Source organism: Sceloporus occidentalis, unplaced genomic scaffold (genome assembly GCF_023333645.1).
Source record: "Sceloporus occidentalis isolate IW3139 unplaced genomic scaffold, rSceOcc1.0.p SCAF_5, whole genome shotgun sequence".
Classification (NCBI taxonomy): domain Eukaryota; kingdom Metazoa; phylum Chordata; class Lepidosauria; order Squamata; family Phrynosomatidae; genus Sceloporus; species Sceloporus occidentalis.
The window spans coordinates 134,836,818-134,859,126 of record NW_028316985.1 but is presented as its reverse complement, the minus strand read 5'-3'; the positions used below and the strand labels follow the sequence as shown (position 1 = coordinate 134,859,126).

The 22,309-nt window shown below is 37.7% G+C and overlaps 1 protein-coding gene and 1 long non-coding RNA gene across 2 annotated transcripts in view; one reads left to right on the top strand and one right to left on the bottom strand.

The window, feature by feature from the left end:
* The window catches only part of TLL1 (tolloid like 1), a 141,184-nt gene extending 120,051 nt beyond the window's left edge, over positions 1-21,133 (top strand). The window contains exons 16-21 of the mRNA XM_089527229.1: positions 5,477-5,657; positions 12,111-12,236; positions 12,596-12,723; positions 16,846-17,059; positions 17,761-18,011; positions 19,222-21,133. Coding sequence (XP_089383355.1) covers positions 5,477-5,657; positions 12,111-12,236; positions 12,596-12,723; positions 16,846-17,059; positions 17,761-18,011; positions 19,222-19,356 — 1,035 coding nt within the window. The 3' untranslated portion in view covers positions 19,357-21,133. The remainder of the gene's footprint in view (positions 1-5,476; positions 5,658-12,110; positions 12,237-12,595; positions 12,724-16,845; positions 17,060-17,760; positions 18,012-19,221) is intronic.
* Positions 683-4,735, bottom strand: LOC149312856 (uncharacterized). The gene is made up of 3 exons (XR_016281314.1): positions 4,665-4,735; positions 1,040-1,141; positions 683-784 (listed from the first exon to the last, which is right to left on the bottom strand). It is a non-coding gene; the product is annotated as an uncharacterized LOC149312856 (long non-coding RNA).
* Positions 21,134-22,309: the final 1,176 nt, after the last annotated feature.

Sequence of the window (22,309 nt, the reverse complement as noted above, 5' to 3'; positions counted from 1 at the left end):
GAATTTTAATTCAGTATCTTCAGTTTGTGAGACAGCTATTTATACTATTTTCTTCTATTTCTGACTACATCTGTGGACATTCCCCCAAACTGGAGGAATGAGTCTGTTACTCATTCCCCCAATTTTCACATTCATTCTCTCCCTGGTCTATTTTATTTGTTGATTTTTTCAATGTTGGGGTTTCATGTGGCTCATGCCAATGAGGTCCTTCATCAAAAATTATGCAGTATGCAGCAACAAAGGGCCCAAACAGACAGGCCAAAATAATGCTGCTTTGGGTTACTTAGGAGGTATGCTGTTTAAATGACACACGCATCTAAAGAGGCCAGAAGCTGTGCCAAAGCTGTGCTTCAGTCCTTAGGACTGGAAAGTGACTTTGGCACGGCTTCCAGCCTCTTAGGATGCAAAGACCCCCAATTCAGCATTTGCATTCATCACCTATTTTCAAAAGAGCAATTCCATTGATATGTTTGCCCGGATTGTATAATCATTGATTATCTCAGAGCCAACTGCATTAATACAATCACATCACTGGCAGATATAAGATAAGATCTAGCATAAGAAAAAAGCAAAGAAGAAGGACAAGAATTGAGGATCTGATCCCAAATAGGACATTAACAGTTCAAATGCTGTGATTGTTATCTCTCTAGTGCCATACTTGCCAAAGTCTTCAGCTTCAACCAACCTACCAGCTTCAGGGCTTACACTACAGCTATAACTTGACTTTTGCTTGCCCAAGATGTAGAATTTTCCATCTGTAATACTTCTATCTCCACTTGTGACTCTGGAACAAACACAGAAGAACTTAGGTCTATGTATGAAGATATACAGTCTATGTCTTCTTTCTAGGAAGGCAAACTCCTTGAATCTTCTCTTTAGAATTGTTTATGTTCCCCTTCATTGTAGTTTTGCTCTTCCCCCACAACCCAATCATTTTTGTTTTTCCAGCAGCACTCCTGGTCATTAGACAGTTCATCCTTTCGTTATCATCACTTCCAGTCAACAAGTTAGTATTGTGTAACAACAACACAGTACTCACCCCCACAGCTACTTAATGTTTCCAGGGGAAAAAAGACACCCGAAAAAGAGTCCCCCGCACCACCATTTTTCTCCAGTTCTTCACATCTCTTCTTCTAATCCCCTGTAAGTGTGAAAATATGTATAAGATACTGGAGAAAGTCTGCCTCATTTCTCCTAAGTATGCAGGGCCCATACAGCTGGAAAACAGAGTAGTTTCACATAGCATGTAGGTAAAGGAAAGGTCACAAATTAGACTCCATGTGATAGACATTACTGGTCTCCCATATTTTATCTTTTTTCTCATAGCTGGCCTCTTTGCTATAGAGGGAGAGTACAGGGCATCCCATAGATGTGAGGAGGGTTGCTAACCTGTAATTGGTTCTTTGGATTGTTATCTGTAAACTCACACAATTCTCCTCCCCTCTGATGTTGTCATTATGCATTTCCTTCTTTTGGGTTCCACAGCATACATAGAATAAAAAGGAAGGGTGGGAATCCCACCTAGATATGTACACTGGATGAAGGGTGGTGTTATATTCTAAAATGTTTTACGCAGCTCTACAAATTTCTGAGAAACTCCATGGGGGCACAGAACAAATGAGATATGTGAATTCACTTATGACTGTTTGAAAAATCACAGTTACAAGTAAGCAAACTATTTGCGTAAAAAGTGGGGGAAATGTCATAGGAAATTATCTGGAGCTGCTTCTTGATTACAGTAAGTAAAATTAATGTTTTAACTCCCAAGTCATAATGTAAACCGTTAGAAATGCATACTTGCTAAAATGACAACACCACATAGCATTAAAGATTATGAGATAAAAAGTACAGGATAGTGGATATGATACATGGTATTAGTCCATATATTAAAACTGAGGATGCCAGCTACAATTGGAGCAAAGAAATAGCAGATACAGCTCTCCCTAATTTTAAGGGATAAAAAAAGTAAAGATTTTCTATTACCATTGGGGCCTTAATTGTGTCCTTTTATGGAAGGCATTTATATGTTTACAGTGCCAAAGTATTCCCTCTGCATATCTCAAAGGCATATTTTCTATGTCCCTGTTGGCAGACTCATGTGAAAGATATTAAATATTATGTCTTCCACTGTCCTTGTTACAATTACATAAGTGTAGTGAGAGATCCCTCAGCCAGGTTATTGTAAGATTCTCAGGGTCCAAAGGTGAATGTATTACCCACTTGCTGGAAGATGCGCTCCCATATGTTACTTGTCAAGTGACATATGCAAAATCATTTGTTCTCTTTTCATGAGGAGTGGTGTCTTGCTCCATATGTTTAAAGGAAATTTAAGGTAAATGTCTTCCCTTTTTTACTTCAGCTAGCTTTATAAATAAAGCAAGTGTCTGGACTCTCAACTAAGAGAAGTGTGCAGCACTTAAAAAGTTGAGAAGCTGAGTGATATTAGACTGGAAGGATTAAATATGCAGAATCAGAAAGCTAAACTACCAGATTTCTTTAACTTGGCCAAGTGGGAACTTTAATAAGTATTTACAGGTATTTTGGAAATGGAAGCTTTGTCAAAAGAAATGAATGTTTAAGTAGAGACAAGTGAACACATCACAGAATTCACAAATGTTGAATATTACTAAATTCCACAGTAGTTTTTACTTTACAATTCTGAAACTATACTTTACCTATTTTGAGAAGAACCTGGACAAAGTAGTCACTCTAGTGGGAACTACCATCATCAACATCTGTCAGAAGTATCGTATATTCCTGCATGGCAGGGGGTTCAACTAAATGGCCTTTGTGGTCTCTTTCAATTCTGTGATGCTATTGCTCTATTGTCTGAATAACTTAGCTTATTCATGCATGGTGCACCATGGTCCCATTCACTCCAGTAGTATGTTCTGCTTTCCACAAAACATTTCCTCTAGCATTTATATATAATTAATACATTAATTAATTGTGCACTTACTGTAAGTTATGATTGTAGTGCTGCACAAATAAAACCCACGGTAAGTGCTGGTAAAACAGTAACACACAGGTAAAACGTCAGCGAAATGCATGTGTCTGAATGTCTGATATGATTCCTAAATGTCAGGGATCGCCCCCTTTCCTCCAGCTTCCCTGAATCATTGGGGGAACAGCCATTTCCCATTAACGGAAACTTTGTTTTAATGGGAAAAGGCTGCTCCCAAACAATACAGGGATGCTGGAGGTGAGGGGACAATTCCCTGAATTTAAGAAACGCATCAGGCTTTCAGACTCACATGCTTCCCTGATGTTTTTCTGGCATTTTACCAGCACTTACCCCACAGTAAGTGCTGGTGTAGAAATCTTCTATTACACATTGTTAGGAAAGCAGAAATTTTAAAAAACCCAATAAGGTATGACAGTTTTGAAAGAGTTAGTATAAGGGGAGAGAAAGCTAATTATGCTTAGCTGTGCAGTTGTCAGGATGCATATGAACAGTTTACAAAGAAAGTATTTAAAATATCATATAAAATTACCTTCAATCTATGTGTATAGGGTGTATGTAAAACATAAATTATTTTTTAGTTTAGATGTGAATCTCATCTCCAAAATATCTCATTATGTACATATTTTCAAAAACAATTATTCCCCCCCCCCTCTCTCTCTCTCTCTCTCTCTCTCTATATATATATATATATATATATATATAATATCATTCATAACAGATGCCTTGGTCTTGGTAACAGTTGATTTTAAAAAAGGAAAGCCCCCACATGTTACTCTCTCACATGGCTATAGATCTTAGTTTTTCATTGTTGCTTCTTGAATATTAGCATTTTTAAGCAGATAATTTCAAGTATTGTGGAAATGAAAGTATTAATCCTCTGTAAAAGCCCAGAAACACTTCACCTAACGTTTAATAAAGCAGACTTAAAATGAGTTATAAGTATGCACATGTGGATGAATATATTAAAAATTAATATTACTCATCACTTATATAATTATTACATATTTTGTGTTATAAATTGCTTAACCAGAAGAATCTCATTAATAATAGAAGTTACATTCTATTTTTAAAAGGCTGTCAGTCAAATATATTTCTGTATCAATTCATAGCTTATAATGTCTTTTCTTTTAAGTAAAGTTTTACTCTATTTGCACATCTATTAAATATTCATATACTGCATTTATTTATGAGGAAAAGTTTCAAAACTATTTCATTCAGATTTTCTTTAAAGTAGCTCATTTAAAACCACAAAACAAAGAATCCATACATTTTTTATGACAGCATCTCTGCCTTTTAAAAACAGAGTTTGTTTTTATTTTGAATACCATATGAATTTTCCTGGCATCAAGAACATTTAATTAGACAATTCAGAAGAGCATGCAAAACTTACAATTTTCTATGGGAATATGATCATTTTATGCAAAATAATAATAATAATAATAATAATAATAATAATAATAATAATTTTTTAAAAACCCTAGGATCTTGTGAAAAATGACTTTTTAAAAAAGTCCCAGATTGTGGAAATTGTGCCAAAACTCTTCTAATGTCATCAACTCAGGAGATAATGTTTGAAATTATTCAAGAATATATACATTTACATATCTAATGCTAGGACATAATAAAGCTGGATTTCTGATCACACATGCGCTTCGCTGGTGTTTTACCTGTGTGTTACTGGTGTTTTACCAGTGCTTACCATGGGTATGAAAATCTTCATGGTCACAGACAATTATCTCTGCAAACCGCATCCAGCTGAAGGTCACGAATGCTATTAAGTGCATGGAAATGTTTGGGTTGTATAGATTACACATGCACCCACAGCTCTGTACACGGTGTTACTCAACACACAGGCGGGCAAATACTTGTATGCTATTTTTTGTTAGGCTAGCATCTAATTCAACTACTCTGAGGTCCGAAACCAATGAGCCAAATAGAGCAGCGGGAAACAGCACTGAAGCTTTTCACACAAGGACAGTGGCATCTGCATGTGCCTGGTCCCAATCCAAGCTGCTGCCATGGTCCTAAACCAAACTGCATGAAGGAACAGATTCGCTCCTTCTTGACCTGGTTCTTTGCAAATGATGTGGCCTCAATGTGGCTTCAGGCCTCATCTGGGGCATGTGTCATGTAACTGGCATGCCCCCAATGCAGCCTGAAGCTGTGTCATTTTGACGATGTATTTTGGGCCTATAGAAATGTAAACTTCACTCGCTTCCCACATCAAGCTCTTTTCTAGTGAGAGATGTACACAATCTCTTGCTTATTTGGTACCATTATCTGCAATATCAAATATGCAGTTTTGAAAATAAGAGAAAAATAATTGATGTCATGTCTAACATATTTCTGAATAAACTAATAAAAGCAGTATAATGAAGCAAGAAATATATTATCTATCTGTCTGTCTGTCATACTGTAAATTTAAACATACAATTACAGCTAAATCCACAATGTACCTACATTTATTACATTATTTATATCAAGAATAATGCAAGTTGTTTCATTTCTTAGGTGTGCAAGTATGATTATGTTGAAATCCGTAGTGGCCTTTCTTCTGATTCCAAACTGCATGGCAAATTTTGTGGTACAGAAGTGCCTGAAGTTATTACATCACAACTGAACAACATGAGAATTGAGTTCAGATCGGATAACACAGTTTCAAAAAAAGGTTTCAAGGCTCACTTTTTCTCAGGTATTAAATTTTTTAAATAATATTTCATTGTTTGCTGTGTCTTTTATCCAAGAAAAGTTTCTGCTTGCATATTTTGTTCCATGGTGCTGAAAATGAATGTATCTTCCTTTAATGTGTTCAGTTTCAATTTTCTACTCAACTGAGTAAGTTAATTTTAAGACTAAGACTAAGACAAATGGGTGATCACAAAGAGGAAGATATATAGCTTTAGATTTTGAACACCTCATTTATCTGTTAATATTTGGTGGGGAGTTGTTTGGATTAACCTTTACTTTGTTAACCCTCATAAAGTCTATTCCCGCATAAAAAGTGTGTGTGTGTGGGGGGGGGAGATAAAGAGCACCTTTATGACTAGTTAGTTTTTATTTTACACACAACCCACATTTTCAGATACAATACAGAGATCTAGCTAATAGTTCTTGTTTGAGAAAGCCTGGAGCTAGGAAGCCACTACACATTCCAAAATGTTCCTAAGAATGGAATATTAGAGACTGGCCAGTAATTTTCTAGTATGGTGAATTTTATGAAGAGATTATCTAGGAAACATCTTACCACCAACTTTTTTAGGCATGCTGGAACCTTGCCATCCTGCACTCCCATCCATATTTAAGATTACATTTTTAATCCATGGATAACCTGGCTTTTTGTTAGTGTGGCCTCCCTATATCTTCAGTTAGCCTGTCATTTCTGATCAGGTAATGTGGCCACACATATAATATCATATATGAGCTATCTTAAAGAGTTTGAACTCTGCTAAGGGCTAACGAGGTTTGAGAGGGTTGAGACAGATTAGGTGTTCAAGCAGCAAGCATAGCCAGTGGTGAGAAATTCAGGGAGCAGCAGTTCCACAGCATCCAATGGGCTGCTTCATTCCCACTGCTGGGTTTGACCAACAAGTCCCATTTATTTCAGTGGGCCTCTGAATTGAACAGCAGTTATGCCAGGGCTGAAATAGGGCCCAGTAGCTCCTTTTCAGTTTGGAGCAGCTGCAGAAGGAGAAGCAGTAAAAGTCACTGCCTCCATTATTGGAGGTCCACAGATCTGCAATGAGGAGTTCACCTCTTTATCCGGTACTGTGGTCCTAATCTAGGTTTTTGTCTGGTTTCAGTTTCAAAATAATTCATAGAACATTCTGATCACAGATCTTTTGCATTACATGTTCTTTGACTCAAAGTGATGGCTTCTAAATGTACTAACGGAATAACTGTGAATACTAAGTGTATAATAATAAAGCACTATTGTGGATGCAGATCTACATGGCTGTTGTGCCCATAACAGTAAATAGTAACATATAATAAATTGTTGTGAAGTTAGACCATAGTGGCTTTTCAGACACGTACTAAGAACAATCTTTTTTTGTGGGGGGAGGGGGTTGGCTCCATTGTAAATGCAATAGTATGCTAAAGGAGTTATAATTAGTTGTTTTGAATTATCTTACTATATTACTAAATGGTGTTTAAATCTATGTGTTATATTGTTTAACTGTTCAAATTACATTTGTGTGGTACCTGAAATATGCCATTCATTTTGTTCCATATTGAAAAACTGATTCATTATACTATCTGTGTCTGTATATTGACTGAAGAGGCTGGGATTGGTAATCATAATGATGATGATGTTACATTAAACAAATAAAACTTATGATTGTCCTACCCTTGAGCAGATTGATGTTGGAACAGTCACTCAACCACTCATTGTTGGTGCCATACTGGTACATTTTCCCCCACAGACAAAAGAGCTGCCTGCAAGGAGAAAATTTTTGTTTTTGAATCATGCAAGGACTTGATACAGGTTGCCCCTTCAGGCCAAGTACGTATAATTCACAGACTGGCCTCTGAGAGTCTCAGAGGTATGACCATATGTCTTGTGAATGATTCAGAACTAACATATTGTTGAGAATGGATCTTTCTTTTATTAATAGGGTTTGACAGAAAAATATACAAAAAGGACCTATTCAAAACTGGAAGACTGATTTCCATCTCTGAGCACAACAAATGGTTTGCATTTACTCAGCAAAACATTTGTTTCTGTAACTAATTTGCACTAATTTTTTTCTTCTTCTAAGACCTTCAATCTGGAATGCATATGGTAGAAAGTCTACACTGGTTTGTGTAAAGTGTTGATAGGACGTTTAGTGCACTGTTCATTGACAGTGCCAAATGATTATATTTTGCTGTAGTTTCACTGTCTGTCCCATGTCCATTGTATTACAACACTGAGGAAGGTATTAAAGGTTTGTTTCAACAAAGCAGATACTGCTTACTGTAATTAAAACAGCATAAACATCCCATTAGGAATGCACACATGACTTTTCTTTCTCAGGTGTTTTGATTGTACAGGAAAAGACTTAGTCCTTTGCAAAATACTAAAGCTGTTTATACATGCATTTGTTAACTTTTTAAAAAAACAACCTGTTTTCTGTACATTTTAACCATTTATCTATTTCCCAATATTTTGTTTATCATGTATGAAACTCACCTGTCACTTTTCTATAGTTGCAAAGTAAAGTGTTACAAGGATTCTTTCTAGAGTTAAAAAGCAAGATATCTCACTTTTTGTGGATAGATCTATATTGCTGTAGGGTTTGGGATGAACTTTAATAGTCTTGAGCTGGAATCATTCCATCAATTAATGCTCTTTTCTTTTGGCGCAGATCCAATGACTTGCCTGGAGTGCTTCTTTGCATGCATTGGGGTTTTTACCCTCCTTAGATACTCATAGGGGCCTCTTTGGAAATGGACTCTCATGATCAGTAGGATTACAAATGTAAATGCTATATTTATATTTCATTTCATTTATAATAAAATTACAACTTAGCATTTAGATTTGTTAACTATTTTGGGGTTTTCCCAAGCTAATAGCTTACTTGCAAACAACATTTGTGTTTGCCAGGAATTTCACATAGTCCTTTTTAGTTCCTTACAATGCTAAATAATGTGAGGGCCCAAACATGAGTTTCTGTAGTTATTGTGACCTTGGGCAAGTTACACTCAGCTTCAGAGAATGGCAATGGAGAGCCTCCCCTCTGAAGAAACTTGCCAAGAAAACCCCATGCTAGGGCCCTCTTAGGGTCACCATAAGTCAGAAACAATTTAAAGGGACATAGCAACAAAGTTATTTTGAATAGAATAGACTTTCACCAGGAGTTGAAGGCCCCTTGTAGTTCTTTCTTGATTAGTATTTTTTTTAAGAATGCTGTCCCAGCTGGTGAAATGAAAGTTGGGCATTAGAAGAGGTAGTGATGAACATACTTTCTAACAATTGATGCTTGAAGGTCTCCCTATCAAAGAACAACCTGCGAGTCATTGGAGTTTATCACACTAGGGAGATGCTGAAGAAAAAGAAATTTAAAGCAAAACAAAACACCCGCAAATGTGGGAAGTTTATCAGACGACATCACAGTTAAAGTGAAATAATGTGAAGTTAAACCGAACGCAAAGCAGAGAGGCAGCTTTTTACTTTCAGAACTTCCCGAAAGTAAAAAGCTCCCAGTTTTCTCTGCTTTGCGTTTGGTTTAACTTTGCATTATTTCGCTTTGGGGGTCATTATGTGTGATAAACTTCCTGCATTTGCGTTTTTTTTTTTTTAAAAATTGAATCTAGTTTAAATCCTGTTTTCAGTGGGATTTCGCTAGTGTGATAAACTCCATATACATTTCAACATGTAGAATGTTGAATGTGTTGAAAATACAGCTGTTTTGTTTCTTTGGCAAATTACTGCATACAAAATGTAAGAATATATAAAATACCTGTATGAATAGTTGCAAGACACAAATGGCAAACAGTAGCTTGTGCCTGTGTAATAATTTTGTCTATACAATTCATAGCATGAAATGTTGTTCTGCTTCTCTCTTAATTAATGCTTTGCAGACTTTGTGGCCCTAATGGGTAGCTCTCTGTCACTCACAAAACCATCAAAAGCTCTTGTGATTTTAGCTTCTTCAAATTACAGTCTTAACACACAGCTAATGTGGTATGTGTCATTTTGAATGTAGTTCAGGAATAAGTCTTGCCAGTTTTGATTTAATGGATCAGCCCCACCTAAAATAATAACAGCTGAATAGGGGCAGCTGATATCTCTTGCTGGAATGACTGCCTGTTAATCTAGTTTGGCTTTTCTCCTTGCAAATGAATTTTGATGCCTTTTAGTTCAGCTCATGTTACCACTCCCCTGCCCCCGCCCTGCTTTATGTCTAACATACTAAAAGCTCTTTTAGAGGATAACTGTTACAAAAAAACAGTGTAGTGCCTGCCATGTTGCAGATTTTCCTGCAATTTATAACATCTATTATTTTCTTGTGTTACTTAGATAATATTGTATTTCCTCTCTTTAAGCTGCAATTCTATGTCCAGATTCATTATGATCAATTCATGTTGCCAGTGTTTGGTTTTTAAAAATAATGCCATAATGCTAACTGTGAAACTTTTTGTTCTGATTTATTTTGGGCCTTAGTGACAAAGTGCTCCACTGTTGCAAAGTCTTGTGTATCTTTTCGTATATCCCAGTAGTACTGATGAGGTGATATGATAGCCCTGTTTAAATACTTGAAGGGATGTCACATTGAGGAGGGAGCAAGCTTGTTTTCTGCTGCTCCTGAGACTAGGACCTGGAGCAATGGATGCAAGATCCAGGAAAAGAGATTCCACCTCAACATTAGGAGGAACTTCCTGACAGTAAGGGCTGTTCAACAGTGGAATACACTTCCTTGGAGTGTAGTGGAGTCTCCTTCCTTTGAGGTCTTTAAACAGAGGCCGGATGGCTATCTGTCAGGGATGCTTTGATTGAGATTTCAATGCATGCGTTCGCTTCCTCTTTTGGACTGTGAAACAGGAGGAAGGACTGTGAAGCTTGCAGCAAACAATCAGAAAAATGTGCATGTTTGGTAGACATTGCTACATTTTGGACTGTTGATAGTGGTGCAGCTAAGTGATTTAAGATGCTGGGCTTAATGATCTTATGCGGTGGGGACTCTCTTTAGGCATCCATACATATAACTTGGGTTATTAAGTACAGAATATTATCTATTCCCTCCACTCTTTTTATACTTTAAAATTGCTTCTATAGTAATGCTACTTTGTAGAGTGGGGGATTTAAAAAAAAAATTCCTGGTAATGTGCATAACTGGATAGTTTGCCATTTCATATTTTAAGCTCATTTATTGCAGCGACATGGCTACACAGATTCAGTGTAGTTTGCTTCTGCTGTTTTGGGGGCAGGAAACAACATGGGAGAATAATAAAGTGTTTGTAGCTATGTCCAGCCAAACACCTCCTGACTCTGATTTTTAAAAAAAAACCAAGAAAATTGTTGTAGGGAACAGAGTTAATAATACTGGGCCATAATACATTGCAGTGGCTTGAGTACTGGTGCTGGGCCTATCTGGCAGTAGCCTGAGAGACTACAGAACTCTAGACTGAGGTCTAACCTTAGCTGCATCATTGACTGCTGGTGGAAAATAACTAGGAGGAAAAAAACAAAACCCAGCCATATTGGTGTGCATATACACTGTAGAAATAATGCAGTTTGACACCACTTTAAGTGCCATAGCTCCATTCTATGAAATCCTTGGGGTTTTTACCCTTCTATGCTAAAGAGTGCTAGTGCACTCAGCATGAGTGGTGTCAAACTGCATTATTCCTATAGCGTAGATGCACCTTTATGCCAAATCTTTTTTCAGTGACTCTTTCCCTATCCCAGGAAGCAAGGGAGAATGAAATGTCAGAATTAAAAACAGCAGTTTTCACTGTACAGGAAGAAAAAAATATTCTAGGAATATTCATGGAGCAGGGAGCTTATCATGTTCCCTTTCTCTGCCTCACTTGAAATGATGCTATGTTAAGATGCAGTGCCAATCCAGAGGCACTAAGGGAAAATAGAGTGATTAAGCTCCTTGAAATTCTTCTTCTTCTCTACCCCTGTCAAACATTGTCTAAATGTACCAGAGATGGCATTTTAGTACAGTGGTACCTTGGCTTACATGGGGGATCTGTTCCAGACCCCCCCCCCCCCCGCGTAAGCAAAAAAACACGTAAACTTGAGTCCTATTCGATTGAATGGGACTCGTGCTCGCGGTGCAGGAGAGGGTGTGTGCCACGGGCACTATATACTCTCCCGTCGCGCGGCTTCCACATAAGCAGGAAGCCACGTATGGGGCGCCCGCCTATAGCACGGGTGCACTGTATTGTCATTTTGACATTGCTATTAATACCCATTACATGGACATAATTAATTATGTTAGTTGTATTCCAACTACAGCCCTCTGGATGTTGAACAATTGCAATTCTCATCATTCTTCACCACTGATTTTGCTGCCTAAGGCTCCTGGGAGTTGTAGTCCATCAATATCTGGAGGGCCTTATCATGCTCACCCCTGAACTAAACCTATTTTCTATAACTTTCTGAAAAGTGGGAAAAGATATCATGTTTACAATAAATACATTATGTGTCTTGTAGATAAGGACGAATGTTCAAAGGACAATGGTGGCTGCCAGCAGGAATGCATCAACACTGTAGGGAGCTATGTATGTCAGTGTCGAAATGGATTTGTGCTACATGAAAACAAACATGACTGCAAGGAAGGTAAGAATCAGTAATCTGACAGAGCAGGTCACTTTGAATGATTTGCTTGACTAAGCCCTTACATGAGTATTTGCAGCTATTGTAAGACACATTGTGTAAGAGTTTTTTGTGATCTTTTGAAGAATTTGGTAGAAATATATTACTGAAGACAAAACCAGCACAGTGCATTATTATATATTATTCTGTAATGAGTTTGCCAGTGGTAGTGATGAAGACAGTGAAGAATGAATAGGTTTGCTTCTAGAAATTTCTGTCCTTTCCATGAAGTAGTGAGTAAATAGCTTACTGGTTCTTGCTTCATGATATAACATATTTTTTCAACTAGACTCACTGATGTTATCTCTCCATTATTGGTGTAGCTGAGTGTGAACAGAAGATCCACAGTCCAAATGGAATTATCACAAGTCCTAACTGGCCTGACAAGTATCCAAGTAGGAAGGAATGCACATGGGAAATAAGTGCCACTCCAGGACACAGAATCAAAATAGTAAGTAGTTTTGACATAGCAAAGATCTTTGGTAGTCTAGGACACTGTTTGCTTGGAAGATTAAAGTAAATTGTGGTAGTAGATGGTAAAATCAGAGCTTCAAAAGGTTGTTCGTATGCATCCCAAATGCACCCAATTAAGTTGAGGAGGCTGCCAAAAACCCATTTAATCTGGGATAATCAATATTGGAGTTTTTCCTGAGATTTTTTTAAAAAAAGATCTGCATCATTGGTAGTGTGAATAACCAATGTGAATAGATCCACGATAAAATGTTGCATACCAAAAAGGGCTTCTGAATGCATTTGCACCACCAACTCCATCTTTTTTCGAATGTTTGCATATGTGAGCAACTGAACTCACAGAGATACACATCAATGCAGTTTCATAGTGTGAATAACAAACCCAGAATGCATGAGTGAGATGCTTTGCATCATCACGCTAAAAACAAGATGTCTGAATGACCCATCTGAAGCAGTCTTCAAGAGGCCAATGATGCATGGAGTGCTAAATGCCACCATAGGTATGAACTGACTTGGCTAATACATATGCACATGTTGTAGGAAAGCCATGTGTACCCAGGTGAAGAATTTTATAGGTTCCTGTGTCTTTTGACCTACTTTGACTGTCTTTTCAGTGTGAGTAGCTGAAACAGAAATATGAGACGAAATAGCTAACAACATGACATTTCAGTCACACGTAGATTTTTGTATTGGTCCTTTGAATTACATCCAGAGTTTATAGAAAGCCACTCATTTGCACTGCACTATTTCTGTATAGGATTTATAGTATAATACATATTTAACAGAGTCTTTTCCCTGAGTATTATGCTTAAGAATTGAATTTGTAATTTACACTATAGAAGATTATTTTTTTCTTCTGGTCTTTCATACAGTTTATACAATTATATTGCAATACAGTTGTCCAAGGTGTGGGGGAACCATTTAAAAGTATTATGCTCAAGAATTGACACTTACCTAGACTCTTGTTTCCAATCCTATAATATTTCCACTAAAATGGTATAGTTTCTGAGTAGACAGGTAGCATTTTGCTATAAGGCATATTTAATTTGTGACTATGACAAAATAAAATCATGAGACTTACCTCCGTGGATACATTTTTCACACTGTTAGACTGGGAAAAAAGGAAGAAAGAAATAATTTGCTGTTACATAAAATATGTTGGATTCAGAGTTTGTTGTACTTAAGAATAGGCCCATTGGAATCAGTGGGGCCAAAATTAGATATGTTAAGTTCCATTGATGTCATTGAGGGGCAGTGCAGATTAGCCATTAAGGCTGGCCTAAGGGCAGAGTTGGGGTGTGGCGTCCATACAATCTATGCCCTGACTCCATCCCCATGGTGGCGTGATTTCATGTGCCACACTACATAGTGCGTGGCATCATGGCACTCTGGCACTTCATCCACATGACACAGTGCCAAAGGAGTGCTGTAAAGCTGCAGCGCCAGTGGCTGCAGCACTCTGGAAAGGCCAGATCAAGGCAGCAGCGTGCAGTTGCCACGACTCTGATCTGGCGAAAATGGAGGCGGCTGCAGGGCCCCCCCCCCCCCCCCTTGACTCTTCTTTTTAAAGCTTCTTTCATTGTTACCTAGTTTGACTCCAAACCAATTTTAACTTAAATGGATGTAGTTATGTTTTTAATCATCCTCTCATGGACTTTTATCTGTCCGTAAAGTAATCTAGAAGCTAAATAGCACAATACCTGGCCATTTGACAATAATATGTTCAACCAAAATTTATGAGTAGCAACTGGGTTGGCTGTGCAGATGTTTGCATTTCATCCACATTTTCATTCTATGGTGACAAATACCTAATCTTCCTAAAAAACAAATAAATTAGAGGAATATATCACTGTTTCAGTTTTCACTGTTTTGTCCTCATGCTATCATTTCTCCACTGCCAAAACACCAAAACGTAATCTACATGAAAACAGCTGTTAATATAAAGTGGCATCACATTGTACTTTGGATGGCTTCCATTTTAGATTCAGTAGATTACAGCTGTGTTATTGTCTCAGACACAACTTATATCAATTATGTTTGGTCTGCATTTTATTCTTGTTCCATTTCATTCCTTTTAAATATTGCCTCTTGAGTTTGCTTGGCTAGAAATTTCCACACTCCTGCCTGGTGAATTAGTGAATGATAGAGAGAAGTAAGGAAAAATAGCCAACTCTGTATAAGAGTACACATGGTCAACCTTGTTAAATACCCTTGTCAGAAATAACTTGGGGGCTGTAATCACACTTAGTTAGAATAAGCCCCACTGGACAAAGTCTGATTTATTCCATGTGCATGAGACTGACATGTAAGTTATTAAAGCTGAATGAGCCACTTCTTCAATGTGTATTTTAGTGCATCAGTTTTAAGTCAAACTTGAGTTACCATTTACTTTTAAAAGTTACAACTTTGTTTACTGAATTTCCATTTATTAAAACAGAAGTTCTTATGAGCATCAGAACTTTGTTAAAGCTCTAGAACAAGGATAGGGCAAATGAAGCCCTTAGATGATATTTGAATTCAACTTCCACCATCCTCACCATTGACAATTCTGTTTAGTGCTGATGGAAGTTGTACCCTAACAACATTTAGGTAGCCACAGATTGTTCTACCACTACTCAAGAAAAGATGAGATAAAGCTCTAATTTAAAAAAGTTACAAATAATGGTTGGGGGGAGAGAGAAAATGCAGGGGGACCAGAGAGAGAGGGAGGGAGAGAGAGAGAGAGAGAGAGAGAGAGAGAGGAGTTTGAGATTTCTGTTTTGTGCAGCAATTTCATCCAGTTATTGTTTCGAAGTTAATCTGAAGTATTTCCCCCCCCCCCCCAACTTTTATAACTTTCTCAAACAGCAGACATTTTACTTGGCTATCAGCATTTAGAAAAGTACTACTGCTGTGGGGTCCTAGAACTTGTTTTATTTAACATTTTAAAAGACTATGGCGGGTTATAGACCGCCATGAAAGTATGCGCGGAGCACGTACTAGGGTTAGGGAGGTGCGCACCTCCCTAACCCTAATACGCGCTCTGCGTGTAAAAAATGATGGTGGCCATTCCAGACGGCCGCTGTCATGAGGACGTCACGGCCGCGCCGCCTCTATACGGGGCGGCGCGGACGTGACGTCGTCGCTCCGCGCCAGGGCGCCTAGGGTGCCCTTTGCGCGAACCAGGAAGGAGCTCTGTTTTGGAGCTCCTTCCTGGTTTGCAGCGCCGCTTTGCTTCGCTGGGCACAGCCTTCAGACGGCTGCGCCCAGCGAAGCAAGGGAGAAAGGGGCTTTCTCCCCCTCCCCGCCGCCGCGGGGTGTCCTTGGGGCTTGAAGCCCCAAGGACACCCCTTTTCAGGCTGCGGGGAAGCGGCGTTTTGCCGCTTCCCCGCAGCCTGAAAAGCGGCGGATCGGGGCCTCAGCGGCTGCCGTTCTGACCACTGAGGCCCTGATACACCGAGGAAAGGGGCGGGTGCAGCCCGTCCCAAATAGGCGGTCTGTAACCCGCCTGAGTTTACACACATGCACTCATAAAAACCCATCTGAAAAGGTCACAGGGAGAATGAGCAACCATTGGTTTAAAATCTTATATTAATAAAATTGAAATCAAAGTTAATAAACTCAACATGTATATCATAACCCCTCCTTCCCCATTTCAGCTGTCTGCCTCATGTCTTTCTGAAATGTGAGATAATCCCGTGAACTAGGAGAGTGAATTTGGTGGAACATGTCTGTTTTCCAGATTTTGTTGTTTCTGCCATGGATAATTGTAGGGAATAAATGCCTTAATCCCTTCAGTGTGAAAACATGACTGCCAACTCTGAAAGCTATTGAGAATACAGTCTACCCAGCACACTCTTCAGTTCCATTATAAAAGAGCTTGTGCTTGCATACACACACACACAAACACCATAAAAATTTCCTTCTCGTATTATGGTGTTTGCCTCAGAACAATACTTAGTGCTCTGTCTTTCTTATCTCACTATCTTTGCTATCTCACAACCTTGTTGCTTCCAAAACCAGCCTGCCATTCAAAGTCCAAAATGTTTCAGAATAAGAATACAGCACAGTTCACATCTGGAACAAACCTATTGTATTAGACTTATTTTTGTTAACTTTTCAGGTTTTTAATGAATTTGAAATTGAACAACATCAGGAATGTGCGTATGACCATTTGGAGGTGTTTGATGGAGAAACCGAGAAGTCTCCAATACTTGGTCGTTTGTGTGGAAATAAGATACCAGACCCCCTCGTTGCTACTGGAAATAAAATGTTTCTTCGATTTGTTTCTGATGCATCAGTACAAAGAAAAGGCTTCCAAGCTACACATTCTACAGGTTGAACATAATCCTTGTTATTTTCACAGAAAACTATTTGGAAATGTCTTGTGCACAATTTTTAGGGGGGGTCTCCTTATAAAGCAGTGAAGGGAGCAAATTGCTTTTATTTCTAATGCAGGGTAGTTGCCTGTGTTTGTAAACACTTCTTCAGTATCCTTTATAATTTATTTGTTTGTTTCATTTATTCATTTATATGCCATCTTTTTCCGGAGTAAAACTCAAGGTGCCTCACACAAGAAAATAAGTTAAACCTAGCAATACAGTTTTAAAAACAATTAAAATCATTGCATTTAAAACAGTATTAAATTATTTTAAAAGTGTACAAAAGTTATTTGCAGTGGAAGGTATAAGGTAGTAAAGCTTATATGTTTTGTAAAGATTGAATATGTTCTTCAGCTCTAGAATCATGCTACATCCTTCAGACAGGGAGAACGGTATAATTCAGTTTTCCTTATTAAAAAAAGAAGACCACTGTCAATAGTTTTGCTTTTGTTTTTTCTGTCAAATATTAAATCAGGTTTCTACATAGGTCTATTTTCTTTGTTTATACTGACCCCTGGTGACTGTTCTTATGTCTTTCTGATGGATATTTCACTAATATTAGGCATTAGAGAATTAAATATGTTTGAAGCATTTTGAAACATAACTGAAACAGTCTATCTTCCTCACTTTCTTTTCCCTCTCCTTCCATTGCACAGAATGTGGTGGTCGCCTGAAAGCTGAAAGTAAGGCAAGAGACCTCTATTCTCATGCTCAATTTGGTGATAACAACTATCCTGTTCAAGCAGACTGTGAATGGCTAATAGTGTCAGACCGTGGCTATCGAATAGAATTAACTTTTCAGACTTTTGAGGTGGAAGAAGAGGCAGACTGTGGTTATGACTACCTAGAACTCTTTGATGGTCATGATAAAGCTGCTCTGAGACTTGGTCGGTTTTGTGGATCAGGGGTATGTACTCTGTTAATTGTTGTGATTCTTAAAACTCTTCAGATGAATACAAGAATTCTAGTTCAGTAATAGGTAATGAAGATGCCCATAAACAAGCATCGTTTTGTTGCACCCTTCCCACATTCTTTATTACAAGACTGGGCAACTGTGGCCCCCAGATGTTGTATTTTAGTGCCCATAATTCCCAACCATTGCCTGTGGTGGCTACTGAAATTGCAGTCCAATGAGATCTTGAGGACTACATGTTCCTCATTCCTTCTTTATCACAACCTGTTTTTAAAATTTCTCCAAGATTAAGAAAGCAGGCTTCATTCAGTGCAATGAAAGGCTTGCTGTTTGTAAAAAGAAAATGAAAGCCCCACTCTTTTGCTAAATAAAAACATGAGGTAGATCTTGTTGAATTAATCTGTTTTGGCCTTTGTAACCTGTTTGTTAGGTAGATCAAGATTACGTAAAGGAGAATTTTACAAATTCACCATGTTATAACATCTGAAATTTATTTCTCAAATATAGTCTGAAAGTGGAAGATAAGAGATCTCCATTTATATTTTTGTATGATCCTGACCATCTGGCTAATTTATTGAATCAATGTTAAATTCATTAATGGTTTTTACGCAGAAATTATTGTTAAAGAAATACAGAATTTCTGAGATTGAGTATGAGGCTTTCAAAAGGTGAAATGTATGCATTTTCCTTTTTAGTATTACTTTTGACTCCTGTGTTTATTTCACTTGGGTTATTTCACTGAGGCTGCACTAACACTGCAGAAATAACCCAAGTTCTATGGAATTCTAGGAACTGTAGTTTTTTGTTGTACCAGGGCTCTCTGACAGAGAAAGCTAAATATCTCACAAAACTACAATTCCCAGAATGCCATCGGATTAAACCATGGCAGTTAATTGGTATCAAACTGGATTATTTCTCTGGAGTGGATGCAGCCTGCTTTAGACTGGCTTAGCTTAAAAAAAAGAAAATTTAAAAATGAAAGAAGAAAATTAAGAATACAGCTTGCTACATAGTCAGAAACAAACTTTTCCCAAAAGTATTTTATCCCTATCAGCAGAGCAAACACCAGCAGTTATGACTCTTTTATTGAGAGAGTCTTTTTAAAAATCCATCAGAATTAAAGATGATAGGGCTAATTCTTAAAACATTACTGACTGTTGTTTCCTGGATACCATTAATAATCTCCCCCATCTTCTTTCTGCAGCCACCTGAAGAAATGTATTCAGCAGGCGATTCTATTTTACTTCATTTTCACACAGATGATACAATCAACAAAAAAGGATTTCATATACGATACAAAAGTATAAAATATCAAGATAATGTTCACACCAAAAAATAACACAAGATCCTTAGACCACAAAACAAGGCTGAGAGAGCAATTTATGGAATGAGAGACCATGCAAAAGAAAGAGGAATGGGATTGGGGGAAAACTGTCATTATTAATATATAAATGTTTTTACACCATGAGTTCAAGTGAAGGAAAGCTGAAACATCTCACTGTTAAATAAATATAGTCATATTCAAGAAGAACAGACATTATGGTGGTGATGTGTGGTCTCCATACACAGCTGTCTCTGCATAGCTGGTGAAACAGTATTCCATACTTCCAAGGAGACTATAAGAGCTTTGTTCTCAGCTTGACAAGTGTCATAGTTGCCTGAATACTCAACTGCTTAGATTCAGGGAACTGACCCTGCAGACTTGGCTTCATTTTAAGAAGTAACTTATGTCAAGGAGAAGAATGCCCACCGTCTGCAGGTCCTGCTGTCTTTGTATCTTATTCTAATTGCTTTGGTGGTATATAAAGGATATGATGCATACCAACAAAAATCAGGAAATGGAGAGGGGGACAATAATTTGAGATTATTCAATACTCATAATTCATCTGCCCCATCAATGTACTAAATGTCATTAAAACAAACTGGAAATCTGTGTCTGCTAAATCATTAGTTCTTCAGAGAGTGTTGATTACAGCAACACATTGGAATGTCTGAAGCTTTTTAACTTCATCATAATTAAAATACCTCCAGAATTTGAAAACTGTCAGTGACTTGAGAGTTTTATTATTGTTGAAGGACTCGGTATCTTCTGAACTCTTATATTTTAGATGGAAGACCATATGGAAAAGGTTCTTTTACAAGACTGCTCCAAAACTTTATGCGAAGAGAACTGAAGTAACCAGAATGAGAATAATCCCAAATGTCAGTTATGGATTCAGTTTCAGTAGTAATGAACTTCTAATGTACATTTCTTGGAAATGTTTGTGAATGAGCTTGTAATTATTTTTTCAAAACCAGTCAAAGATGGAACAAATAAAATTTCCCCCTCCCCCAAATCAGATTTCTCAAGCCATGCAGGGGGGAGCCCCAGGAGAGGGGGAGTGTTTTCTGGAAACAAGACTTTTGTGATGGCAAAGCTCATTTCTATGGTGCTATTCTATGAACCTTTTAAAAATCCCCATAACCCAGATGTTCTAGAACTTTGAGCCAACAACTTGCAGATCATGAATGTCTCACTATGCCTGGCTGCATTTTAAGAAAACAGACTTTCTAAGCGTGTGAAAAGGAGAATTGGAACAGCAGCACAAGCCCTGTGGAACAACTACTACTATTGCCTTAGAATACTTGCACATGGTCATACAGATCTTCCTGTAGCTATACATCTGATTTGATAAAGAACTTGACAACCTGAACATTTTAAATGTGCGTCCAGAGAAGTGACCCTCAAGTGAATTCTCATCTGCAGAAAAAGATCATCATTTGTAAATACAGTGGACTTGTTATGATGTAGAAATATGTTACTCTAGAATCAACTCTTGTATGTGCTTTAGGCCATACATGGCTTTAGTCACTATCTATATGCATCATGTAAGTATGTATGAATGAGTGCTTTAAGAGAGTGAGAAATGTTGTGTATGAACAGACAGGTAATTTGTACTTCATGTGCCAAGTTATACCAGAATCCAGATTGACTGTAGCAGCATTCTTTGATAAGCAGGACTTCAATAAAGAACCAAGAACTAATGACATTTTATGTTCCATTTCAAATAAATATTTTGATATCATTTGAAGTTGGTTGCTACTCAGCTTAGTTTTTTCCCCTTATCATGATCATACACTGGCATTAATAAATGTGTTTTGTTTTTAAAAAAAGATAAAATAAAAAATGCATGTGTGTGTCTCATTGTTTGTATTTACAATTTGTTTCTGTATTGGTCTTTCATCTTCCAGATATCATACTTTTATATCTACCATCGTTTTATACAATTTTTAAGATAATTCATAAAGGTTGATTGTCATTCCTTCCTTCTATTCCGGCAATGAAGAAAGGCTCTCTTATTTTCTGTTCTTGAATTAAAAAGATAGCAGCTGGAAAAAGGAGAGGTCAAGCTCAACCGCACCTTGTCTTACAGTAAAAATACAGAACAGCACATAATTTGGTGGACATATTCACATTTTTCACTGAAACCATTTTGAGTCCCAAAGTGGCAGGGAGGCCTTGCATTGTATACTCAGCTATGTCCTGTTATAGTGGCTAGGAGTACCTTGTGGGTACTCTCTGCTATGAGGACAGTGACAAATAAAGGACAAATGTAGTCTGCCACTCTGGTCCTCATTTTAACACATTATGTGGCTTTAATATACCATAATTTATTCCTTTCTCTGACACAAATGTTCTTGATACTGAATTTGCATCACTGTACTTTTCTATGAACCCTCCCCCCCCCCCTCTCCAAAATCTGTTTGAAAGATGCAGGCAGTACAAAGTACCACTTAAACACGGTGTCTTAAAACCAGTTGTCAGTCCACATTAGAGTAGAATCTAAAATCTCCAATGATTTCCACTGAAGGAAAGAATTGTGGCAGAAATCCTGCATCTGGATGTTACACTGGAGATCATTGGAGGGATGGGTGGGAACACCAATCTACTGGGTCATGATCAACAAAAGAGACTCCTGTTTCTCGTACTGGCTGCCACCCGGTAAGTCAGGATTGGATGGGGTCAGGCTGGGAGACACTACTTAGCTACATAACTGAAGTAGTTATACAGCTAAGTAGCTCATCTAGAATACTGGCCATTGCTTATTGGAAAGTGTTTGTTAATGATTGTTGTGGACTTGGGTCTCCTATATAAGGAACTGTATACTGAGTGATTTTTGTGTTGTAAGAGGATGGGAAACTTTGCTGAAGAATGTTACCAATTTGTCACAAAGTGACTAAAAGTTCTTCAAACTATCTGTTAATCCAAAGGCATTTAATTCTCTTTGATTTGAGGGAACTGAAACATAGTT